This window comes from Trichosurus vulpecula, chromosome 1 (genome assembly GCF_011100635.1).
Source record: "Trichosurus vulpecula isolate mTriVul1 chromosome 1, mTriVul1.pri, whole genome shotgun sequence".
NCBI lineage: Eukaryota > Metazoa > Chordata > Mammalia > Diprotodontia > Phalangeridae > Trichosurus > Trichosurus vulpecula.
The window spans coordinates 205,110,462-205,137,093 of NC_050573.1; the positions used below are offsets into that span (position 1 = coordinate 205,110,462).

Consider the following 26,632-nt stretch of genomic DNA (forward strand, 5'->3'; position numbering starts at 1 on the left):
CTCGGGGGCTTGCATTTTGGCAGATGCACCCCATTCTCGCTCCCCCCCTGCTGAGCCCAGGGGCTGGAGCTGGGAAGCCGCTGCGCGGGGACTAGTATCCCTGGCTCCTAATGGCTCTCTCGGAATCTCTGGCCCCCTGGGCACGGTGCCTGCAGACCCGCTAAAATGGGAAGGCGTGAAAGAGAAGAGGGCAGGCCCCGAGGGTGCATAATGAAGGTTCCGATGGGCATCCGGAGGTTGAGGTGGAAGCTCTGCAGGCGCTGCACCCTCCTTTTCGTTCTCTTCTGGACCGTTTGCTGGGTGCTAGTGGCCACACTTTTTCTCCAAGTCCACAGGAGCGTCTTTTCTGAGCGCTGCACAGACGAAAAGAGCCGGAGGATCCTGGCTGGGCTGGTATGTCCTGTCCTGACCCTGTCCTGTCCCCATCCTCCATCTCTCTTCCCCTCTTTGCCCATCCACTTTGCCCACTACCTGCCACCCTCTCCTGGGAGCGCGAGCGCTTCGGGATGGGATGACTGGGGCAGAGAGATAGCCACCAGGTGGGGATCTACCGAGCGTGAGACCCAGGGAATGAGTGCTTTGCATTTTTGACTTTGGACTCAGTTCCATCTTTTTCATCCCCAGGAGCGCCTATGGCTCATATTACTGTCCCATCAAGGGGGAGAAAGTGGGATGCCATGCTCCCCAAAAAGGGCTCGTGTTTCCGATTTCACAGAGAATATAAGGAACACACTTATCATCCACGCATACACATATTGGAAAGCACGTGTGAACACAATTGTCTTTATTTGAATACAGACATAATGTATAGGTTTGTGCGTGTGTGACAAATGGAGGTTATACAAATTCCTCTTTTTCATTGAGCTTGCTTTCTGCCATCATTGTAAACCCGGATCTGATATGCCCATTCAAGAGATTTTTCTATATCTAGTAACTGGCAGTTCCCCCTAATAATTACAAATCACGTTTCAATAATGTTTTAAAGTTTGCATATTGCTTTCTATGAAAACTCTTGAGAGTGAGCACCCATTTTGTAGATAAGGAAACTGAGGTTGCATTGACTTGGCCATAGTCACTCATCCAGTAAATGCCAAAGCAAGAAATTGCACCCAAGTCTCATGAAAACTTCATTAGGATGCAGGCCAAAATAAGGTGGAGTGCCTAGTCACTTAGAACAGGATAGAACAGAGGCAAAGACGTCCATAACTTGGAAGTGGTGTATTTGTAATGATCTTTTTCTTTCTTTCTTGCTTTGCTTTCCTTTTTTCTTTTTAGAAATTCAACCATATTTAACCTCCATCCACCATTTGTCCTCTCTTTCAACTGTTTTTTTTTTCCTACAATCCATTAAATTTGACCTTCAGATGATTCCTCCAGTCAAGTACAGGGCACGCGAAGTACTTGAAGGCAACCATCACTATCAGAGTCTGTGAACCTCAGAGCACAGGGGCTAAGAGCTTTGTAACAAGGCAAAAAAGCAAGAGTAGAATAAAGGGAATGGCCCTGGAAAGCTCTTCCTTCCCAAACTTCTTTTGTTTCCTTTTCTCTTCTTATACAGCAGTTACTGTCAATTAAATAAGATAGAGAGCTTAAGTGCTTAACTAAACAATTAAAGCATCTTCTAATGGATTAAAAAGATATAGTAGCAAAGGTGAGACAATTAGTTAAAACTGGCATCTGCTGGCAGCACAGAAATCCGCAGTTGCCATAAAACAAGATTTCATCTTTGGCTGATATGAAATGTGAGTAAGAAATTACTCCTTCCATTTTATTCAGAATATTAAACAAATAAAAGGGATGATAATGAAGGAATAGACCCTTTAAAGGAAGATAGAGGAGGATAGTGACAACTATTGTCTAAGCATCTTCTGAGCGAATATTCGCTTCAGAAAAGTGAGTGTGTAAGCACTGACCTTAAGAACTATCACTTTTTCCCTTCCCACCTCCCCTCTCTCCCATAAACCCCTAAGAGATAAACTGAAATTTTAGGCCATGGGTGCAACTATGTTTGCTTCCTCACCAAAACATGGAAACAATGCTTTGGGGATAAAATATTCATAAGAATGTATGCATGCAAACAATAAATTGGAAAAAATGAAGGAAACAAATTATATATGAAAATGCTCAGATTAAACAAATAACATTCCCGAATTGAATTAGACCTGAGGAACAAGCCATATGCTGGTGAAGCACTCATTATTGTTTACATAGTTCTCCCTTTTGATATGTAAATTCATTTGTACAATGCATGATCTCTGCTCCTGAGGTCCTAAGAGTTTCCCCAAACTTTAGTCACGCTTATTTTCTTATTCCGTTCACACTTTTCTCCTCACTTTTATAGACTCACTTATTTTTCTCATCCCTCCATCCTTACCCTTCCTCCCCAGTCAGTTTCTTTACACCATTAAACAAAAACTAAGGATCTGTCTGAAGCTGCTTTTGAAAAATAATACTTTGAGATTTTTTTAAGTGTGTAGATTAAATGGAAACTTAGGTTGAGTGGAATGAAGCCTAATGGAAACTAAATAATCCATTATGAAAGCAAGTAATTGATAATCATTAATTTTCCAGAGTTCCATGCAATAAATGAAGACTAATTATGCCCAGGAGCTCTATCAATTTATCTTAAACGGCAACCCTATTGGATCTTTTTTTTCAAGCTCTGGTCTGACATAGAGCTAGCTGAAAAGGTCAGTTCTCTGCCTGCTGAGGTGCTACATATTCCCCACTGCCAATAGGGCAATTATAAAATACCAGTCTTACCTTCCCCAGAATTTATTTGACACAGATTCAAAGATGACAGAAAGACTTGCTCTCCCCCGAACAGACTTTTAAGCCCAAGTTAGTTGGGCAGTACTATTTGTGTCAGTTGGTCCTTATAAGTCATCATTTATTCCTATTACAACCTATTCCACTCTCTCATGCTGCATTTGCTCATGGGAATACTGCACGTGTCTTTAGCCAAGATACACATAGATGAGATTTTCTTTTAAATGATTTTAAGTTACTCTAAGATGTGATGTCCTCCCCTCCGATCATTCAAAAGCCTAGAAGAACTAGGTAGTTGTAGCTTCTGTGGACCCCGACTAGATTGAATCTCTCAGTTCCTTGGCTCCCCCAGCAGTTTTCAATTCAGCTCGGCTTAGCTCTTACACTTCATAATAAAAGGGGTTGTTATTTTTCTGACTCGCCTCCAGATTCTCATTAGCTTTCCCTCTGAACACAACAGCACATGAGCAACAGCCCTACTGGCTGAGCCAAAAAGAAACCTCTTTCTGGCTGAGCCCAAAAGAATTATGATAAATGTCTCTCAGTGGGAAGCCTCTCCTTGTATTCTGACTATAACAAGCGCTGCAGGTGGTATTTCTTGGAGGAGCTTGTGGAGGAGAGCGTGACGGTAGGATTACAAAGCACAGTAGTAGGATAAACAGAGGCCTGTAGGTGTGCATTAATAGGCAAAGAGAAAAATTAGAGAGGAAATGAAATGGACTAGGGAAGCTTCTTCCTACCCACTACTCAATTCTATTCAGCAATATCAATTAGCTAGCATGGACAAGGTACGTAGGAAATCGGCATGGTTGAGTGGAGGGAGCACTGGATTTGGGGTCAAAGGTCTGGGTTTTGAGTTCAAGGTCTGACCCTGTTTGTGTGACCATGAGTAAGTCATCTAATCTCTTGCAGCCCCCTTCCTCTCATCTGTTAAATAGGAATAATAATGCTTATAGGGCAGCGAGGTACAGTGGATAGACTGCTGGCCCTGGAATCAGGAATCTTCCTGAGTTCAAATCTGGCCTCAGACACTTCCTAGCTGTGTGACCCTGGGCAAGTCACTTCACCCTGTTTGCCTCAGTTTCCTCATCTGTAAGATGACCTGGAGAAGGAAATGTATCTAGTGTCTTTTCCAAGAAAGCCCCAAATAGAGTCATGAAAAGTCAAACGTGACTGAACACCATCAACAACAATGCTTGGGTTAAATGAGGTAACATATACAATGGGCTTTGTGGACCTAAAAATGTGATATATATGATATGAGTTATGATTAAGGCGACACGAAGATGATTAAGAAACATTTATGATAACAAAAATAGCTGACATTAATATAATGCCTTTGGGTTTAAAAAGAGCTTTAAATACACGATCTCATTTGATCTGTTCACAACAGTCCTGTGAGATAGAAAATTTTTGTTTGGAGTTTTAGTCTTGTACAGGACTCACCGCCACTTAAGTGAGACAATACTTCCATGCTGGGGCTAAACAAGTCCTAAATAATAGAGCCAACAGTTAGAAGCACTCAGTTTACAGTCAAGGATCTGGCTTCAAATCCTGGCTCTGCCACTTATTATCTGAGTGACGTTGGATGAGTCTCTGGACCAGTGTATGAACTAGATGAGTTCTTTTATCCCTTCAGCCGAAAATTCAGTGGAATGTAAGTTCTTAGAGGACATCGACCATTTCATTTTGTCTTTCTGTCTCTACACAGTGCTTTGCACATTTGTTGCTGTTAGTCTTTGTGACCTCATTTTGAGGCATTTCTTGGCAAAGATACTGGGGTAGTTTGCCATTTTCTTCCCCAGCTCATTTTATAGACATGGAAACTGAGGCAAACAGGATGAAGTGACTTGCCTAGGGTCACACAGGTAGGAAGTATCTGAGGTCACATTTGAACTCGGGTCTTCCTTACTCCAGCCACTGTGCCACTTAGCTGCTGGTACGCTTAATCAGTGCTTGTTGATTTTTATAAATCTAGAATCCTATGACTTAGTTCTAGCTTTGCTACAAATTCTCCAATGTATCTTGGGATAAGTCCTTAACCTGCCTGAACTTCAGTCTTCTCACCTGTAAAATAATCGAGTTTTGTCTAGGTGAGCTCTAAGGTTTCTTCCAGTTCTCAGATTCGAGGCTGTAATTTAGGAACAATTGGAATTATTCCAGAATAGAGTGGTCCTCTTTCTTGGGGCTTGTGCTTTTCCAGGTTACAGTACATCACTCCTCTCTGCTCTGCTTTTCAGTCCACAACCTAATAGCAGGGAATATGTTAGACTCTCCTCCCTTTACCTACAAGGTTTCCAGGACCCTGCTTTTTTCAGTCAACTGTGACTGGAGGCAATTTCAGGCTAACAAGTGTTATGCCATAGTTGATAATTTATAATGCTGGCAGATTGCTGGGCCATGGTAATAAGCAAAGCTTAAGAAGAAAAAAAGAGGGAAAAAAACCCCAGGAAGAACAGCTTTTGCTACCATATTTCTGGTCCCTTCAACAACGAAAACCGCAGCTAATAATGGGGAACATTTCATCCTGCCATTTCATCTGGCATTTTAAAAAGTACTTTTTAAAAAATGCTTTCTTTTATACTGTCTACAGAATTAGGAAGACCTAACTTCACTTTTGCATGGCTGGGTTTTAATTCAGTCCAGTGTAGTCATCTATGTTAGGAATTCATTTTTAATAATATAACCTAAACCAATGCTCACTTTTCCTGGGTTCCACTTGCTGGAATAGAGGCTGTTAAAATCCACTATACTAACAACCTTCAAATCAATCATATACCAGAATGTGAGAATGACTCGATTTCCCTGAAAGCTTTGATCGGGACTGTAGTTATACAGAGCAGACTCAAAGTCTTGGTGAAGTCTTCAGCTTTAAGACTTTAGGGATACCCTGTATTAAGCAGTGTTAAGTATTAAGGGGAGGGAGGGGAGAAGAATTGTGGATCACAGCAGCTTAATGTTATGAGGTACCACAAAATACAATATAGCTACCAGTGAGAAGCCATATCAGCTATGATGAAATGCAGGCTTTGTCAATCCAACTAGCAATACAGTGTCACTTAAAAACTCCAACAACCCTCTTGGACCCTGATGACATGGTCTTCCTTGGCCTGACCTTAGCAGCAGTTTCAGAGTTAGGTGGACAGGAGTTGTTTCTCCCTTAAAGCTAGCTGAGGAAATAAGAAATCAACCTATAGGGAACCTATAAGAACTGGGATGTGGTTCTGATATGAATCACCCATCACATATATAAATGGACAGCTGCTGAGTCAGTTGTGGATTAAAGCCATGTAGTGATTGAATGTAAAGATACTTTCTGGGTAAAAATTCCTGCAAATGTTTTCATTAACTTACTCATTTATTTAGTTTAAATTCCTAGTTTTTAAATCAATTGGTTGACAGCAGTTATTAAGCAATTCCTATGTGCCAGGGTTGGGGAACCTGCAACCGCTAGGCCGCATGTGGCCTTCTAGGTTCTTGGGTGGGGCCTTTTGACTGAGTCCAAGTTTTATAGAACAAATCCTTTTATTAAGGGGATTTGTTCTGTGAAATTTGGATTCAGTCAAAGGCCAGGGCACTATCCTAGGCCTTGGCAATACAAAATCAAAAGGGAAACATAAAAGAACTTTTCCAGGAGCTCATTTTTTTTTGTTTCAGGGATATAGCATGTTCTTGGATCAGTAAGTATGCAAAATAAATATGAAATGATTGAGGAAGAAGGGGTACTAACACTGAAGTAATAAGGAAAGGGCTTTTTAAGGGGGCAGTATTTCAGCTGAGCTTTAGAAAGAATTAGGGGTTCCAAGAGGTAGAAGTGAGGAAGAACAGCCTTTCAAATATGGGAGACAGTCAAGGCGAGTCTACAAGCATTTATTAAGTACCTACTATGTGCCAAGCATAGTGCCTTAGCTAGCCACTGTGCTAAGTGTTGGGTATACAAGCGAAAGCAAAAATAGCCCCTTCCTTCAAAGAGTTATAATCTAATGGAGGAGTTTACAAACTAAGGGATATTTTGCTCAAATATGTGGAAGCAGGAAATGGAATACAAGTCTAGTGTGGGGAAAAACAAATAGGATAATTTGGCTAAAGTATCCAGTGTGCAAGGGGAAGAAATATAAAGCTTACCTTAAAAAAAAAAGGCTAGAGGCAGGTTGTGAGGAGCCTTGAATGCCAAATGGAGGAGTTTGTATTTGGTCCTGGAGGCAGTAGGGAGACAGGGATGCTTCATAAGCAGAAGAATGACATTGGAGCTGTGTGGAGGGTGGATTGGAGTGGGGAGAGACTGGACACAGGAATATTAATAGGAAGCTATGGAAATAGTTTGGGAAAGAGGTGGCAAGGGCCCGGACCAGGGTGGTTTTTATGTGAGTAGTGAAAAGGTGCAGATGAAAACTGGTTTTATGCAAAAATAAACTCAGATGAAGGAACTGACTCATACTCAAGATTGAGACGAGATCTCTTTATGCGTAAAGAAAAACTTGATCCACGGCTTTAGGGAGCAATGAAACTCATCTAAAATTTATCGTGTTAAACAATGTTTAGCTAAGAATAATAAGTCTCATTTTAATATGATGAAAATGCCGTAATTTCATTTTTGGAATTCAAAAAGTGTTTTGTGAATTGTATTAAAATTTAAAAAAATTTTCTCCATATTCAGATCTCAACAGGTACAAAAATTGTGAAACATCACCATAATGCCCTTCCCTGAAAATGGATGGTGGTCTTAGCTGAGATCCCATTCAAAGCAGTTTTCTAGCTGAAGTAGGACCCTTCCTCCCTACCCCCATACCATAAATTGATTCAAAGGTGAGGTCATTGATAATAATTCAGTTGAACAAATGTTAAGTGCTTACTATATGCAAGACACCCTGTGAGGCACTGGGAGGACAAAGGCACTAATGGAGTAGTCGCTGCCCTCAGTTGGCTTACATTCTATACAATGTAGTGATATTTTGCAAGGCAATTAGGGTTAAGTGACTTGCTCAGGGTCACACAACTAATAAGTGTGAAGTGTCTAAGTCTGCATTTGAACTCAGGTCCTCCTGACTCCAGGGTGGTGCTCTATCCATTGGGCCACCTAGCTGGCCCCATAATGTAGTGCTTCTGTAGCTCTTTCCTAACAACAGTTATGAAATAAGTACTGAAAGGATTATTACCTCCATTTTACAGATGAGAGAGTTGGGGTGGTGGTGGTGGTAAGTTGCCCAGGACATGTATCTAATAAGAATCAGAACTTGGATTCATATCCAAGTCTCTTTATTCCTAGCTCCTAGCTCATATGCATGTATGCATGAGCAAATTTGAACTTAGGTCTTCTTGCTTTCAGGTCCTATCCATGGCACCGCTTCACATCTCTCAGGCTGAGTTCAAATCCTACCTCAGACACTCAATTCTAGGCAAGTCATTGAACCTCTGTCTCAGTTTGTCTCATATGTAAAATGGTGAAAATAATAGCCCCTCCCTCCCAGAGTTATTGTGAGTTTCAAAGGGGATGATACTTGAAAAGCAGTTTTCACTGTGTGCCTGGCACATGGTATGTAGGTGCTACAGAAATACTGGTTGTTGTTGTGTTATTATTATATCCTGATCCATGCTGACTTTTAAATGAGCAGTATCTCAGATAACTGAAGAAAAGAAAAGAAACAGAGTAACCACATTCAAAACACTGCAATCGAGCCTTTGGAAAATCCTGCAGTGCTGTGATTAATCTATATTAAGGACTAGAAGTACAGTGGAAGTACACTAGCCCTGTTTGTGGTCATTAGCATGTGCAAGTGAATAGCTGTGCCTCTTATGCCCTGTAGGTCATTTATTTTTGCTAAGGAAAAGACTACAGTTACAATTTTTACAAATAAGAAAATAATGAGGGTCTTGGGAAGTCAGATCTGCACAAAGTTCCCTCCTTGCTCCCCTGCTGATAGACAATATGGTGAAATGTAGCACTTGCCAGCCGAATTTCTGTGCAGGTGTGGAACTAATCAGCCTTGCCTCTGGTCAGTGTCATTTCTTGATTCAGCCTTCTCAGTATGTAACAACAGATAAGTATTTCCTTCCTTGTTGCCGGGCACTAGGTCCCAAGGGCTGAAGTCACAAGGATGCTTTTGTAGGCTAGACTCTATTGGAAAGTACAATCCAAAGTCTGGTGACTGCTTTTGTTCATATATGTCCTGTCCATTTTAATTCCATTCTGCATTCCAGATAAAGACTAGCTTTTACCAGCTTTAAATTCTGTATTTTCCAACATAACAGGGGACCCATTTTAATAACTATAAGGCTTTTTAGTTCATATTTCAATTTAAAAAAAATTTTTTACTGCATTTTCACATCAGCCTTTCTATAGGAAGATAACCACATTGAATAAGTAACAGATGAAGTGGAGAAAAAAGTAACAAGGAAAATGGATACTACCAAGCCATTTCCTGCATCCCTATCTGTCCCATCTCCTTAATCTCTGGTCATGTTCACTTACTCTCCAAACGTGACTCCATCTCCAAGAATCGACTTGTGTCTGCACTGCTAGATGCTCAGAAAGATCCCAGAGCAATCTGAAGCAGCAGCAGCAATTCTTCTGAAAGTAGAGGCATGGAAACGATTATAGGCTGAGAGGGTGATTGACAAAGAGAGTACTGTTTCCTGGAGATGGTGTGTTTGATGACCCCCAAACCTTGAGATGCTGTGCCAGGGGTAATTATAGAAGGATGGAAGTTTACCAAAGCCATATTAAGATTTCAAGGCATACACAGAATTTATATAGTTTTAAAAACACACTAATGCATTTTTCTCCAACAAAAATATTTGAGGTGGTTTTGGGGGGCCAGCACAAAATGGAGCGCAAATTTGCTTAGCAAATGATTCTTAGCAGTTACAAGATCAGTGTCATGATGTTATAACCCAGTTCCTTATCTAGGTAGGTAGGTTGCCTTGGTCGGTTACTCCCAACTACCTTGTTTTATAGAAGTATAGACTAAAGTTGGAGGTTGAAGAATTTTGGGGGGATGGGGCAGAAGTCAAGTCAGAACTTTCAGCTTTAGGATTTCTTGGTTCTTGTTGGGTCATTGGACTGTGCTCTCTGAGATGGATCTGCAAATCTGGGCTCTTTCTTGAGAAATGGGACTCAGGAATTCTTTTTAGATGTGATTTTACAATTCTTGGTAAGATGTGCAACTGAATGCCTTGGGGTGGTTGTTTTGCAATCAGTCAATAAGCATTTACTGAGGGCTAATATCCAACAGCAATTCAATGAGTATTAAGAAACTACTATGTGAAAGACATTGTGCTATCTGCTGGGGATGTTCAAAGAAAAAAATAAAATTATTCCATTTTTTCAAGGAGGTTAAGTCCTTTTAGGCAGATACAGTATACATAGATAAACAAATACAAGATAATTTTAGGAGGAGGAGACCACTAAATAATTGGGAACGTCAGAAAGAGCATCATGTAGAAGAGAGTAACTGAGCTGAGTCTTGAAGGACACTAAGGATTCTAAAGAGGGGGAGATGAGGAGGTACAAGAAGTACTGGGCAATGCGTTTCAGGCCTGGGGATTTTGCTGGATGGAATGCTAAAATCAGGATCGAGCTGCTAGCCCAGATTGACTGGAACTGAGAATGAGTGACAGGGGGGTAATATGAAGCAATCCAAGAAAGGCCGGTGGAAGCCAGCTCATGGAAGACTTTAGATACCAGACTGAGGAGTCTGTAATTTGTCCTGGAGGCAATATTGTACCACTGAAGCTTTCTGAGCAGGGAAATTATGTGGTCATCCCTATTTTAGGAATATCAATGTGGCAGCTGCATGTTAGACTGATTAGAGAAGAGAAAGACTAGAAGCAAGGAAACCAGTTGGGAGTCTGTTACCATAGTCCAGGGAATACATAGTAAGCTGTAGAACTAGAATAGTGGCTACATGAGTTGGAAGAAGGGGATATAGGAGAAATGCAAGGATTATGGATAAGACCTGGCAACTACTTGGATAAGCAAGGTGAAGGAGAATTAAGAGTCAGGCAGCCCAGTAGAGAGAGTGCTGGACCTGGATTCGGGAAGACCTGAGTTCAAATGAGTTCACATGCTTAGTTGTGTGAGCCTGGGCAAGCCACTTAACCTGATTGCCTCAGTTTCCTCAACTGTAAAATGGGAGTAATGATGTCACCTACTCCTCAGGGTTGTTTCAAGGATCAAATGAAATAGGACTTCTAAAGTACTTAGCATAGCGTCTGGCATACAGTAGGTGCTACATAAATGCTTACTCTTATTATCACTATGTTATCTGAAGTTGGATGAGAACTGAGGAAAGGGCACTTGATTTAGGAGATAAGAGGTTGTTGGTAACTTTGGAAAGAGCAGTTTCCATAAAGAATGAATTTAGAAGCCAGATTGCAAGGGATTTGGAGGTGAACAGGCGTTGAAGAAGTGCAGGCAATGAGTGTAGATAACTTTTTTTTAGGGGGTTGGCTATGAAAATAGAAGAGGTATAGGATCACAGTTTTAGGGAGTAAATAGAGTTGAATTTGAGTTCTCAGGCCCCCAAAGATCCAAACACTCAGGTGGTTATTGACCGAGAAGCCCAAACAGATCTCTTCCTCCTTGACGTGTGAGAGAAAACTGACAGCTACCTACATCATCACATGACTTGGAGAGCCCTAGACAGATGGCATTTCCCCATCCTATGGTTAATAAACTACCATCTTTTCCTCTCTTTATTACTGTCATCCAGCCACTGTCAAGGTAAAAATTCCCCCCTCCTGTACCATTCCTTGCTCTAATGATGTCTTGTCCCCATTCACCTCAATACCACTTTTATACTCTCTTTATACTGACTGCTCTCTGGAACCCCATACTATTATTATCCCCCCAAAATCCTTTGCCTTACACCTCTCTTTCCCCCCACTATCCTCCTCTCCATGGTGGTTTATCCAACCCATTTCATCCCTCCTCAAATCTCTCATAGCTCTCACTTCCCCATCCTCTCAGCTGAGAACCTTAACTCATATTTCATTTTTAAAATTGAGGCAATTTACTGAGAGCTCTCTCCTCTCCCTTCTCTTTGTTCCATATCACATAGATGCCTTCTGCCCACTATCTCTTCCTTCTCCCTGTCTTACATGAAGAGGGGATCCTTCTTGCCAAGAAAAGCTCTTCTATATGCACATGTTGGGGTCACCCAGGGTTCACTCTTGGCCCTTCTTTTCTTCTCCTTCTGTATTATTTTGCTTGGTGATCTCAATAGTTCCTATGGATTCAATTATCATCTCTATGCAAATGATTCTCAGAGCTATTTGTCCAGCCCTAACCTCTCTCTTGACCTCTTAAGTCTTATATCTCTAACTGCCTCTTGGATATCTTGATCTGCATATCTTGTAGACATTTTAAGCTCAGCATGTCCAAAACTGAACTGATTGTCTTTTCCCCCAAGTCCTTACCCACCTTTTCAAACTTCCCTTTTACTTGTCTAGGGCACCATTTCCCCAGTTCTCCAGACTCACAGGCTAGGTGTGAGACTTGACTCCTCACTTTCCCTCTTGATGCTCCTCCCCCCATATTCAAGTCATTGCTAAGTCCTATTGATTTTACCCTTGTAACATCTTGTATGCATTCCCTTTTCTCCTCTAACACTGCCACTACCATGGTTCAAACCTTTATCACATCATGACTGGACTACTGTGACAGCCTGATGGTTGGTTTCCCTGACTCATCTTTCTCCACTCCGTTCTGTCCCCCACTCAGCTGTTAATTTTATCTTCTAGATAATCTTACCCCTTTCAGATCCCTGGGTTGGATCTGGATCTCACTGGATCTCATTAGGTTGGGAGCTCCTTGACATTAGATTGTAAACTCCTTGAGGGCAGGATCTTTTACCTCTTTTTGTATCTCCAATGCTTAGCACAGCATCTGGCACATAGTCTGTGCTTATATTTATTGACTGACTGAATAGGGTGGTACCTCAGACCAGTGACTGTTTGGGGATGATCACTAGCACTCCTTTCCATTGCTGACTCCCCAAGAGGACCTGAAGTTTTGAAGAAATGCTAATCTCTAGAATCCCCAGTCTAATAGTTGTGTCATGAACATACAATGTTCTACCTTACACTGTTCCTCTGGCCCCTTCCCATATCTCTCCTTATCCTCCTTCTCACACTCTCATTTCTTCCAACCAAATCTTTCCCAATCTTTGAGACAGCTTAAAAAGCCCTTCTCTATGATCAAACCAGCTCTCATCGCTGCTCTTCTGGTCTGAACTGTTACAGTCTCCCTACAAACTATGCTACACAATTCAGGGCTCAGGACAATAGATTCATAGAATCTAAAAGCTAGATGATACCTTAGACTTTAAAGTCTGTAAAGACCTTATTTGTGCCCCTCGGGACTTTAGAACCAAATGGAACCTAACAACTCCCCTCATTTTATAAATAAAGAAATTGAGGGCCAGAGAATTTAAGTGATTTGTTTATGGTTATACAACTAGCTGATTATAAAGCCCCATCTAGAGTCCCAGCTTTTTTCATTCCCATGGATATGGTTATTTATTAAAGAACAGTATTTTGGTCTTTGTTAAAGAACAAGAGAAATATGAAAAGGTAAGTCTTCCCTTCATCTTTGCATGGATTATACAGCGTCCCATATTGCCTGTTGTCTTATATGTGTTAGTTTTCTCTCTTCTACTAGATGGTGAGTTCCTCAAGGGACTTAAGTCCCTCGAGGACAGGGACCATCTCTTATTCTCCTTTAATATCTCCCATAGCCACTAGAATAGTACTTAGCACATAATAAATGTTCAGTAAATGTAGGTTAGCAGATTAATGAATTTTAAAAAATATGTAGGGGGAGGCAATTGAAGTCCAAAGTAGAACAGGTTTTCCAGAATCATCTTTATTGTGACTGACCCTCCTATTCCTTCACTTCAGTGTCATGACTACCAAGGAGGCACGCTGATGGGAGACCTTTGTGAAGACCTGTGTGTGGCTGGCAAGCTGGTGTATCAGCGTTGCCTCTACTATGAGAGGGGCAAAAAGGTTCTTCAGGCCACTTGGCATGGGCAGCCTGTTGTCCTAAAATCCAAGAAAGAGGCCTTCTCCAGCTTCCAACCCCTTGACTTGTTGGATGAGGAGATGGAGGGTAGCAAGGACTTCCCTGAGGAAGAGCTCCTCCTAATGGTAGCCATAGAAGTCAAGAATGCCCTGGGTCTGGAGATCTCCAACAGCACCATGGGGCCCCTGTGGTCAGGGAGAAGGGGGCCTCGCTGGAAGGTCCAGGTGGCCAGCATGTGGTCCCTGCTTCAGCAGGAGGAGTATATATACTTCAGCCTTCTACAAGACTTCAGCCGCCATGTTCTGCAGGTGCTGGGCTCCTGTGGCCACTTCTATGCAGTAGAATACCTTGCTGCTGGACATCCCCGACACAGAACACTTTTTCCCCTGGAGGAGGCTGCTGGCATCCCCCTTGTGAGTGACCAGGGCCAGGCAAAGGCCATTAACAACATCGCCCTCAGCTTCCTGGACATGGTAAACCATTTTGATAATGACTTCTCCCATCGCCTTCACCTCTGTGATATCAAGCCAGAAAACTTTGCCATAAGGAGTGACTTCACAGTAAGTGCTTCCAGGGAGGGATGAATAAGTGTAGCAGAATGAGACCATGGGCTCTAGATTGTTTGAGTTCTAGAGGTCTGGATTTCATTTACTAAAGGCCCCATGAGTACCTCCCTCCCCTTGATCTGGTAAGAGTTCCACCCTTGAATCTCCTATAGAGTCATAACCAGCACACCCTCTCCCCCCCTGCCCCCCACCCCTCAGTTTTCCATTCTCCAGGCTGAACATTCCCCCAGGACCTCATATGACATGATCTCAAGGCCCTGCATCATCCTGGTTGTCCTCTGGACACTCTCCATCTGTACATAATTACAGAGGAAAAGACTCAGGAGGGACATGATAACAGTGTTCTTGTAATTTAAGGGCTGTTTTGTGGAAGAAGAATTAGACTTGCTCTGTTTGGACCCAGGTGACAAAACCAGGAGCTATGGGTAGAAGTTACAGAGGCAGATTTAGGCTTTCTGTCAGGAAGAACATCCCAACAATTATAACAATGCCAGAATGGAATGAACTGCCTCAGAAGGCAGTGAGTCCTCTCTCATTGAAGGGAAGACTACTTGTTAGGTAAGTCATAGAGCATGAGATTCTTCTTCAGGTATGTATTGGAGTGCATGGAGGTTTCTTCCAAATCTGAATTTCCGTGTTTCTGAGTCTACTAAACAACTTCAGCTGTAGGGAGTAACACTTTAGGAGTGTTTACATCTCATCCATTACCCAGAGGTTTGGGTATTGGTGGTGGTGGTGGTGGTGGTGGTTGTTGTGGTGGTTGTTGTCCTTCCTTCTCAAAGAAGACCAAAATCACATCGCTATGTTAGAGTCAAGTTACCATGTGTCTGACTGTGACTGATCAGACCAATACGAGCTCGGAATATTCTATCACAGGTCAGGCACAAATAGTCCATGTGAACATTTGGGATGGATTCTTTAAATTTGTTCATCTCATGTTTCTTTTGAGCTAAGATTGTTGGTAGAAAAGGGCTTTCAAATAGGGAAACAGAGAGCCCCAGACATCAACAAAGGTCTATATTTCCTAATGACTAATAAGATTAATTTCTCAAAAAGAGTGAAGACATTTCTGCCATTAATTTAAAAGGAGTAATCTCCTTGGGGAAGGGGAGGGTATCTATCTAATTGTTGGCCTGAGGTAACTATCTGCAGGAGATGGGGTATTAAAAAGGAGATAAAGGTAGAATGACTGAGAGATGAGGGGTGTCTCGTGTGTGTTCTCACTTGGGGATCCTGCTCCCTTTCCTCTTCTACATTAATTTAAATCTGCTTCTCCCTACGGTTTCATTCAGGAGCTGTTTTGGTTAGCTTTCATTCTGTGTTCATGACTGCCGGGGAGACAAGCAGTATTTTAGTGTTTGTAGCAAGTGAAAAGCATGCCTTGGGTGAGAATGACTGCCACTGAGACCTACATTGATAGAAAACAGATGAATGTGTATTCCCTACTCTGCCGCAACCTGGCCTTGAAGGAGGAGGAGGTTATTGAAAAAAGAGACAGCAGCCAAAAACGGGTTAGGTATCTCATTATGAGATGGACCTTTTTATTCCCCACCCGTGCTGAGGACAGGGGGTGGGAGAATTAATTCAGTAATTGTGAGTCCCCAAATTCAGATTTCAAGCCCCAAAGGAAGCCTGAATCATCCTGATTCCAAGGCTGGCTCTTTATCTGCTATATTACATTGCTTCTCACTACATTAAAGAGTTATGCAACAAAACAAATTGCTTTATGAGATCCAGGGTCCTGTGACCTATGGTCACAATGCCTTTGGCCAGTCAAGGACTAGATGCAATGTGTGGTGGGGGAATCTTAGGTCTGCATTTTTCCCTCTCCTGTCTAACAGTTCATCTGCCTTGTTAAAGTCTCTCAACTAGTAAATTTAAAAAGTCTGGCCTAACATATCCAACATCTAGAGCCTTGTGGGAATCTGTTAAAATTTGAAGAACAGCTATATTAACAACAATTACAAATATAAGCTTTCAAAAGGATGGTGATATTATTGATACTTTTTGGTTAATTATGTAAATAGGGAACAAAGATTCATTTATTTATGCAACAAACATTTATGAAGTACCTGTTGAATACAGAGTACTCTACTGGTGCTAAGGGAGATAGAAAGTTTAGTTAAGTGGAGATCCTTGCTTTCAGGAGCCTGTAGTCTGGTATGGGGACAAAATACCAGCAGAGATGTCTATAATTCAGAATGTCACATGGTACTTTTTTTGTCTGCATCTGTGATTTCATTAATGTAAGGGACTTTTGATTATGAAACTCCCTCTACCAAAGCAGATCAATAACTGCCCTCCAATGTATGGTCTTCCAGAACTGTCTGGGGACACTACAAGGTTGGGGCTTTCCCAGGGTCACAGAGACAGTATGTATGACAGGTAGAACTTAGGATCAGAAGGTCGTAGATTTAGAGCAGGGAGGGACCTCAGAGGCCATCGAGTCTAACTCCCTCATTGTACAGATCAGGAAACTGAGGTCCAGAGGTGTTTGGGATTTGCCCAGGGTCACAGAGAAGTGGTTGAATCCCACTAAGCTCCAAACTTAGTGATGTCTCTGTTGTATCATGTTGCCTCTCACCTAGATTGTCCTGACTCCAAGGCTGGCTCTCCATCCATTATGCAAGGTTGTGTTTTGCTGCCTTAGGGAGTTAAAAACAAACTACTACCTGGTTCTATTGATTCTCCAAAACTTTATCAGCTTACAGAAAGAGAATAAAGTAAGTAATGATGAGGAGAAATTTTGGGGAATGGATGAGAGTCACTAAGGGAATTCATGTCTGCTGCCCTCAATCTTTTCACTGGTTGCCTGCTGAAAGTATGTGGGGGGTGGGGAGTTAAGAGTGATGAGAGAAAGAAAAAGCTTATAATCACTGTGAGAAATGAGATGGGGAATGGGCTGGATAGCTTAAATCACCTGAAAAATTCAGGGAAGATAGGAGATAATGGTAGCACAATGGCAGGTCTCTGAGGGCAATATTTTGGGGATGGGTGGCGCCCTTCAGAGTAGATTGTATAACTTACGCCAGTCCTCAGTCAGAGTAGAACCAATAGATTAGTGTATTTGAGTGCACGCCTTGAAGTGGGGCTAGGGAGAAGAGGTGGGGGTGTCAGAATCATAAGGACTTTCTTTTTTATTTATACTGCCACACTGTGGTCACTTCATTCAGAGTTTGGGGAATAGAGAAAGAAGGGAAGGGAGGAAAGGAGAAAAGAGAAGAAAACAGAAAAGAGAAGAGAGATGTAGGAGAAGAGGAGAGGAGAACTCAGGAGAAGAGAGAAGGAAAGAGGAGGGAGAGGAGAAGATCAGAACAGCAGAAGAAAAGAGGTTAAGGGTGAGGAGAAGAGGGGAAGGGAAGAGAAGAAAAAGAAGATGAGTATGGGGAGGAGAGATGAAAAGAGAGAAGGTGAGCACAATGTAAGAGGAGGAGGGTAAGAGGATAGCTAGAGGAGAAACAACCAAAGGAGAGGAGCTCCGTAACCCTTTGTTCTCTGACCCTCAACCATTGCTTGGCTGGGAAACTGACCATTTCGAGGAAGTGAGAGGAATGATCCAGCAAGTGTTATTCCCCTCTGAGCAAACTCTCAAGCAGTGACCTGATTTAATGCAAAGGGCTGGTCTGCTAGGTGAGACAAGGACTGGCTTCTAACAATTATCAGTTATTCAATGTCCCAGAAGCCTTGCAGCAGCAGCAGCAGCAGCAGCAGCCTTCTAGCCAGGAACCACTTTAGCAATTTGTAATACTTTCCAATATTGAGTCAGTGGCTCGAAGTCACACTTAGAAACTTTTTCATCACTTTCTGGTCCAAACTGCTATTCAATGAATGCCAATGGTCACTTTTAAACAGATAGTACATTTTTCTGCTCTGAAGGCATATTTCGGGGAAGAATAAAATTATCATCAGATGTCTTTCTGTTCTGTTGCCAGGACATTATGGTTTGTAAAAAATTATGTGGGTTGGGTAATTTTATGCATAAAAGAGTTTGTGATCACTTCAAGAATTAAGAAATATTGGGTATATAAATATTTTTGTTTTTACTTCATAAGTATCAGGTTATGTTTGCCATAGATGGGAGCTATACTCTGTCATTACATTACAAGAGGGAAAAAAGCAAAAAAAACAATTCTTGGTGTCTTGGGGAAAGCAGAAAGACATAGTTACAAGTAGAGGAAAGAATCATACACAACAGAGAAGGTAAAAATAGGTGCATAGAGGAAGCTCCGGTTTCACATAGGAGCCCAGAAAGGCTGCCAGAAACCCTGGAAAGAAGAGAAGGGGCACTGGGCCACCATGAAAATGTTCTCTACCGAGAACAGCTTTCATTAGTGTAGCCCCAATCATGTTCATTTTTAATGTACCACTGGGGTAAATTGTGAAATTACGTATTTGGCCTGGCTTCATAATGAGATAGAAAAGATTTATTTAAATGGCAGGCTGGCTCTGTTTGTTATGACTGGATGTATAATTAAGCAAAGCCTTGAAATGCCTGAAAAAGTTTTCCTATGTTTTTCATTTTCATTATTCCCTACGTGCCTCTAAGCAAATCATGCTATGCTGGACAATCTCAGGAAAATTGACTGGATGACTGACACCCACTCCTTTTCCTCTTCACCTCACTTCCCACCCTCTGCCCCCTTCAAAAAAGAAGAAAAGGAGTTAGCATATGAAGTTATGTCACAGGATCAGAATGTATTTAATACAGGAGGGGAGTGGGTAGAATGAACACTTTTTCCAACATTTTTTGGGGCATTACTAGGGGGATGGAGGAAGGCAAATATTTCTCATAAGGGCCTGCAAAGGCTTGTGGATTGCTCTGGGCTGCATCAGATTCATCAAGCTTTCTAATAACTTTCTAAAGCCTTGGACTTATAAGCTGCTGTACTTGGGTTCGCTCCAGGATTTCCCAGGTTTGAGCACATCTTCTGTTATTTAATCCAGGTGGTGGGAGAAAAATCTACATAATTTAGAAGTTATCCTTTTCTGTTTTTGAAGTTCTTTTGATTTGTAGTCAGAAACATAAATCTGAAATTCCAGGGGGTCATCAAGCTGTCATTCAAACAATGGATTTTGTCTTTGCTACTGTGGGAGCATGTTAGTTCCTAACTGTCCCATCCCCAACAATTCTGGCACAAGTCATTTTGGCTTTGGCCATTTCCCTAACATTTCCGTTTGTGCCAGTTTTGGCCAGTCATTCAAGCATCCCAAGGTACTGCACTCCTAGGAGTAGTGTGCCTACTCATCCCTCATTTGCACCATTACACTCACAGTCCTGCTCAAGGAGATGCCTTTTTACCTGGTGTCCCTACAAAGATAAACTGCTGGTAGCTTGTCCCAATTTAAAATCCCAGACTTTGAAGAGCAGAGGCCCAGAACTCTGATGTACCACTTGATCAAATAGAGCCTTTTTTTTAAATGAAGGAAAAATTGTTTACAAGACATTTCAGCATCTTCACTTTCAAAATTGAGTTCTTTGTTGTTGTTGTTTTTTTTATCAGGATAAAAATTGATATCTACAGCAATGCTTTCAAAGCCTAGTCATGAACAACTTTCCTTTGCAAAAGGTTTTTTATTTTTATTTTTGAAATGACAAAGGACCTAGAACTTTATCTATGGTACAGCGTTAAGATTAAAAAAGTAAAAGTTAAAGTTTTGTTCTCTCTCCCTCTCCTTCTTCCTCATCCCCCCATCTATTTTTGGACCAATTTATGCCTTAGTGAATAAAAGAAAGTATTTTCTTTAGACTCTTAGTTCTGTGACCCTTTACAACTTGGCTGACCAGTGTAGCACATTGGAGAGAATGCTTGATTTGGAGTTAGGGGACCTAGGTTCAAGTTCCACCTCTTCATGACCTTAGTTAAGTCACTTGAATTCTCTAGGATTTACTTTTCTTATTTGTAAAATAGGTGGGGTTGGACTAGATGACTTCTGAAGTTATTTTCGTCTCTAAATTCGTGGTCCTAAGAGCTGTGGGGCTTATAGGCAAGTAGTAATAGGAAAATAACTTCAGTGCTTTTACTCTCTATTGGCTACATGTATATTATTTTTTTGGCGGGGGATGTTTTGTTTTGATTACAGGTGGTGGCTATTGATGTGGACATGGCCTTTTTTGAACCTAAAATGAGGGATATCCTTGAACAAAACTGCACAGGAGATGCAGACTGCAACTTCTTTGACTGTTTTTCAAAGTGTGATCTCAGAATCAACAAATGTGGGGCCCAGCGAGTCAATAACAACCTTCAGGTAAGTCGCCAGCAGTCCTGACAGGGATGATGTATTGTCCATTGTCCTGCGTGGTGGTCTGGGAATTGAGAAATCCGTATTTTCCCTGGAGGCTTCTGCCTCTTATTTACCTTTTCCAGATTATACAAGTTGAAATCACATTGAAGGTCATTCCATTCACCCATCTTGATCTCCATACTAAATAAAAATAGAAACAGTGGTAAATATGGGTGATCAAACACCCTTTGTAACCTGTCTCAGAGTGTTGAAGCTCAGTGTGATGTGATGAATAGAATATTGGACAGTGGGCTAGAACTGGCTTCTGATTGTAGCTCACCCACTGACTATCCATCTAGTTGGCGTGAGTAAGTCAGATGACTTTTCTGTGCCTCATTTTCTCCACCTGCTTACTGGTGGACAGATAGTAAAATGAGTGTAGGTCATGTAAATGACAGTAGTCACTTCGGTGTGGTGACAATGACCACCACTGCTGTTACTAACTCACATTTTTGTAGCATTTTACTTTTTACAGAAAGCTTTCTATATAACAGCACTGAGAGAGATAGCGCAGTATTATTGTCCTCATTTTGGGGGATGAGAAAAGTGAAGGTTGTTATACTAATAGGTCAGGGGAACACCATTGATAATTTTTAAAAAGCTATCACCAAAGCATTAGACAATCCCTTACTGTTGTTGTGGAAGAGATGGAGGGATGTGGGCTTGACAGTGGTACAGTTAGTTTCAGAAGTGATTGAAAGTCTGGAGTAGACATTAGTGACTTGATGTCAACTTGGAAGGCACTCAAGCGAAAGGCCGTGGGGATCTGTGCTTGGCTCTGTACTAGTAAACATTTTTATGATTAACTTAGATAAAAGCATAGGTGATACCCTTATAAATTGGCAGAAGACACAGATCTGGGAAGCATAACTGACACAATGGTGTTGGAATCAGAATCCAAAAAGATCTTAGCAGGCTGGAACTTTGGGCCAAATCTAATAAGATGAACACTTGGATTAAAAAAAAATCAATTTCACAATTACCATATGGGGTGAGGTGGGGGAGAGATGGTTGGATAGCAGTTCATCTGAGAAAGAACTGAGGGTTTTGGTGAACTTTAAGCTCAACATGAATTGGCAGTGTTATATGGTAGCCCACAATGCTAACTAATGTAGTCTTATGCCACATTGAGAAAGGACTTGGAAGGTCTTGCTATCCCCCTCACCCCAAGGCAGACCATATCTGGAGTAGTCTGTACGATTCCAGGTACCACATTTTAAGAAGGATGTTGCTAAGTTGGAGAGTATCCAGAAGAGGATAACCAGAATGGGCGAAGGGCCTCATGATCGTGCCGTATGAGTATCAGTTGAAGGAACCAGAGATCTTTAGATGTTTAAATTACATTGGAGAAGAGAAAATTTGGAGAGAGGGCATGATAGCTGTCCTTGGGAGTATTTGAAAGGCTATCAGAAGAGAAATTATATTTAGTCTGCCTGTCCCCATAGAGCATAATTAGGAGTAATAGGTAGAAGCAGCAAAATGGAAAATTTAACAGTAAAAGCTTATTGAAGTAGGATTGCATGCATTAGGAGTTAGTGTGTTTTTCATTGGAGAGCTTCAAGGAAAGGCTGGATGACCTCATAAAGGAGCTTGGGTGTGCTAGCTAATCTCCTTGGTCTCTTCCTTCTCACAGATTCTGTGATTCTCTAAGATTCGGAATGGTTACGTGCTTCACCCAGGGCCACAGAGCTAGTGCTATTTTCTTTGGAACTCATCCAGGTATTCTAACTCCAAGTCCAAAGATTCTTCCCCTACCCTATTTTCTTAGGTGGCAATAGGACAAAGCAGGCCAGGAGATCTATGACCTGAAGTTTAGCTAAACCATAGAATTCTAATGAATATTATAGGTCTTGGCAGGTAAAGAGGTAAGGCCATAAAGCCAGTTAATATTGGGAAGAACAAGAATAACTGAGATATATTTAAGAAGGTTGTGTTTAGAATTTAGCAAGGGAAAAGAGGACTGTGCCAATACTGTGAGGAAGAAGGAACAAAAGGTCAAACAACAAAAGCACTAGTGAGCAAAGGTTGTGACATCTACTCTCAGAGGAGACACTTTTTGCTTTTTGCCTTGTTTTTTGTGCTTCTTACATAAGGTGTTTTCTGGAAGCTCTGGGGATTGATTGTGTTCAGACAGATGTTGGAGGCCTGCAGGTACATCCTACTCAGGGATAAAATAGAAAACCTGGAGAGCTATTATACAATAATGATAACTCTGTGATGACAAAATAACTTTAAAAAACTTAAGAATTCTGATCAGCGCAATGACCAACCATGGTTCCAGGGGACTGATGATGCTACGTACCGCTCATCTCCTGAGAGAGGTCATGGCCCCAGATGCAGAATGAGCCAGACATTTTTGGATATGGCCAATGTACAAATTTGTTGTGCTTGACTATGCATATTTGTTATAAGGATTTTATTTCTCTCTCTCTCTCTCTCTCTCTCTCTTTTTGCAACGAAGGGAGGGGTGAGGGAGAGAGTGGGGAGGAAGAGAGAGAGAATAATGTTTGTTAATTGAAAAAGGAAGAAGAAAGGTAAGGTTTAGTTCTTAATGCTAGAGCAAATGGCATTGCTGTTATCCATTCCTTTCATCCCTTCTTTACTCCAAACCTTCCATCCATCCCTTAGAAGCTAACATCACCCACACTCAGACCTGGTGATAGAAGTGGTGTAGGGTGGAGGATCGGCTTGACAGTGAAGGATCTTCTGTCTGGAGCTATGCTAGAGCTCTCTCAGTAAAATATAAGACCTTTGAGGGCAGAGATCATTATGTTTTAAAAATCTTTGCATCTCCATTGTCTAGCATATAGTAGGTACTTAACAAATATTTGCTGAGCCTGAACTGAATCTGACCACTTTGTGGCTCTGAAGTAGAAAAGATTCCTGAGCCTACCCTAGAATGTACAGCTTCTGGGTTGGCCTCAGGAACCCAGAAAGTGGCTTCCCACTTAAGGGGAACCTTAAGTGGCTAACTCTGGATCTCCTCAAGATACTATGAGCTGGTCTCGTTGGTCTAGAGCCAAATGGGGCTGGAACAGAGTTTGGGGACTAAGATGATGCTTTCCTGGGCATTTGTCAACTTGTAATTTTATTCTGAAAAAAAATGACACAACAAAAGTGAAAGTTCTTTGTGTTCTATGGAGTAAAGATGTCCTACAAATCTAAGGCATTATTTTCATATAATGCAATACCCCTTGTAAAATGCTTGGCAAACCTTGAAAGAGCAGTGATCTATGAATAGAAAGAAAGCCTGGTCATTTATTAGGTTTTATAATTCCTTGTCTAGTTTTCCCAAAAAGGGAAGAATTAAGAAAAATATAATATAACATGGAGTCAGACACATACAAACATAAGCATTTGATTACCTATGGAAAACTTCAGAAAGGATTCATTATTTAATAAATATATTTGGAAAAGCTGGCTAACAATATGGTAGGAAAAAAATTTAAATCCACATCTCATACCATAATTAATTCCATCTGCATCATAGTTAAACTTTCATAAAATCAATGATAAAAAGATGGAAGGAAGTAGAACAATATAGTTATCTCATTTGTGGAGAAAAGATGACTTTTTATCTGTTAAAGAAATAGAAAAAATTATCTAAGGACAAGAGAAATGTGTTTACATAAAAATAAAAGAAAAACTTCTTGCAACAAAAAACAACCAAAAGAAAACAAAAAAACCTCTGTTTTGGAAGATATTTATGCAGATATAACAGATAAAAGCTTGACATCTAATATTCATAAGAATATTTTAAAAATATTCAAAGGCATTGTCACGTCCCTTGTAGATAAATGGTCAAAAAATGAATAGTTTGTAAAAATGGAAGTGTATATTTTAAATGATATGGTGCTTTGCAAATTGTAGGCATTTAATAAATGTGTAATTGAATTGGATCTATTCAAAAAAAGTTCAACCTTATTAATAATGGAAGAAATTAAAGCAACTTTCAAATTTTCAAAAATAATAAAAAAAATCAATGAAATTTAATGCTGGTGAGATTGTAGGGAAATAGTTACACTTATTCATTGCTAGTGGAATTACAAATTGGTGGAGTCTTTTTGAAAGCAATCTGATAGCACAAGCAAACGTTACATAAAGGACCATATTTTATCCAAAAATTTTACAATTGCGATTTTAAAATTGTATTTCTAAAAGAAATTTTCAAAGATTTATATTAACATTATTTGTAATTACAAAAAAATTGGAAATAACCTAAATGTACCAACAAAGAAATGGTTAAATAAATTGTGATACATTAATACAATGAAATCCCATCTTGCAACAAAGACTAATAAATATGAGGGATATGGAATATGAAAGAAGTATATGAAATTTGCAAGAACCAAGTAAGTAGGACTTGAAAAAGCAAAACATGCACCATGATTAGATAAAAGAAAGAATGAATGGAAAGAAGCTGATGGAAACTCAGAGGGAGGAACAGACATCTTGTTATGAATGAGCTCTATGTTGAAATTCATTTGTTCAATAGCAAATTGTCATGAAGAAAGTTCAGTTGATTTTATTGGTATTTAATATTAAGTTTATAATAAATCATAAAAAGAAAAGCATGGGCCATTTTTAAACTGACAATTCAATATTCCATGCTGTCACTGAAGACTCTGACCACTGTGTGGTAGTGTCATCAATTACATTTCTGGCTCTTCTAGCAACCTTTCTCTAGACCAGTGCTCCCATAAATGCCTTTCCCATCTGCTGCTATCTTCTTTTGTGGACTCTCTAAGCTACATGGACAAAATCTGTATCTATGCAATGAGGACCTCTTTGTTCCTTTCTCTCCTTTAAGAAATGTCAATTTCCATTTACTCATCCAAAAGACAGGGGGATCTGAATTTCCTACTTCACACATGTGGAACTGTCTCTGAGGAATAGCTTATTCTATTGTATGTAGAGTTCTTTTAGTTCCAAACAAGAAGACCTTCATTAAGATCTCAAGATTCTTATAGATATGTACATCAGAAAGGTGCTGCAAAAATCAGATATTATCTTCAGCCCATAAAGTTAACTCCTTCTCCTCTTTTTCCGTAGGTGATCTGTGACAAAATATTCCGACACTGGTTTCCTTCCAATTTCAGAGGCTCTGCCATCACTTTACAGCTCCAGGAGCAGTTACAGAAGGCTGTGCATGAATGTGCAGATCCTGGAATCCCAGAAACACCCCATCACCAGAGAGTGTCTCCCAACTCTTTCTCCGAACTATACCGATTGCTTCAAGCTACTCAAAGAGAACTTCAGAAATCGGAGGATTAGCTTTTTCTAATGACTCTGCATTTGTTTGTTACAAGTTATATATTAGTAATTTTTTGTTTTTTGTTTTTGTTTTTGTTTTTTGCTATGCAAATGAAACATCCATGATGATGCTATGGATATTATCATGGCTCTTTGAAGTGTGAAATTGCCTTATGCTATTTCAGTCCCAGCTCTGGCCTTTTTGATTTGTACTTCCCTCCATTCTGTCTCTTGCCTGGTTCGATTTACCTAAGCTGTTTGAAGGACAGGGTGATACATATAAACACTGGCTCTGGGGTCAGAAAGGAAGTGTGGAAGAGTGGGCACAAAGATAATTGTGGTTTGGGGGGGCAATCAGTTGGTAAACAGCCAAAATCTGTCCCTGAAAAGAATGGTGGACATCCTTTGATTTCCTCTGATACCATGCAAGGAAGAGTTTTGACTCTGTGCTGTCATTTATAGTAAAAAGCGATAGCACTTAAAAAAGGTGTTGGAATATATTTGGGGTTTGCCAAACCTACTCAGTGCTCATTGCTCAGTGATCAACTAAGCCAGCAAAGGAGAATCAATCGGTGCTGGAGTGAAAAAGTTTTACCCAAATTTTTTTTGCGGGGGTGAGGGGGTGGGGAATGTGGTACCTTCAAGGAATAGAGATTGTGTTGGAGAAGAAATAATGTCATGTCATTCTGTAGTGTCTTTCATTTTGTAAATGAGTCTTCCATGAATGAATGAATGAAAA

General features: G+C 40.7%; 1 protein-coding gene across 1 annotated transcript; it reads left to right on the plus strand.

The window, feature by feature from the left end:
• The first annotated feature begins 210 nt into the window (after window positions 1-210).
• Window positions 211-25,914, plus strand: DIPK1C (divergent protein kinase domain 1C). The gene is made up of 4 exons (XM_036742079.1): window positions 211-393; window positions 13,669-14,352; window positions 20,440-20,604; window positions 25,693-25,914. The coding sequence occupies exons 1-4, from the start codon at window positions 211-213 to the stop codon at window positions 25,912-25,914; spliced, it is 1,254 nt and encodes a 417-aa protein (XP_036597974.1).
• Window positions 25,915-26,632: the final 718 nt, after the last annotated feature.

Coding starts and splice junctions, on each gene's coding strand:
- DIPK1C (XM_036742079.1), top strand. CDS start 211: ATGAAGGTTCCGATGGGCATCCGGAGGTTGAGGTGGAAGCTCTGCAGG. Junction 14,353..20,439: donor CCATAAGGAGTGACTTCACA/GTAAGTGCTTCC, acceptor TTTTGATTACAG/GTGGTGGCTATTGATGTGGA. Junction 20,605..25,692: donor GAGTCAATAACAACCTTCAG/GTAAGTCGCCAG, acceptor CTTTTTCCGTAG/GTGATCTGTGACAAAATATT.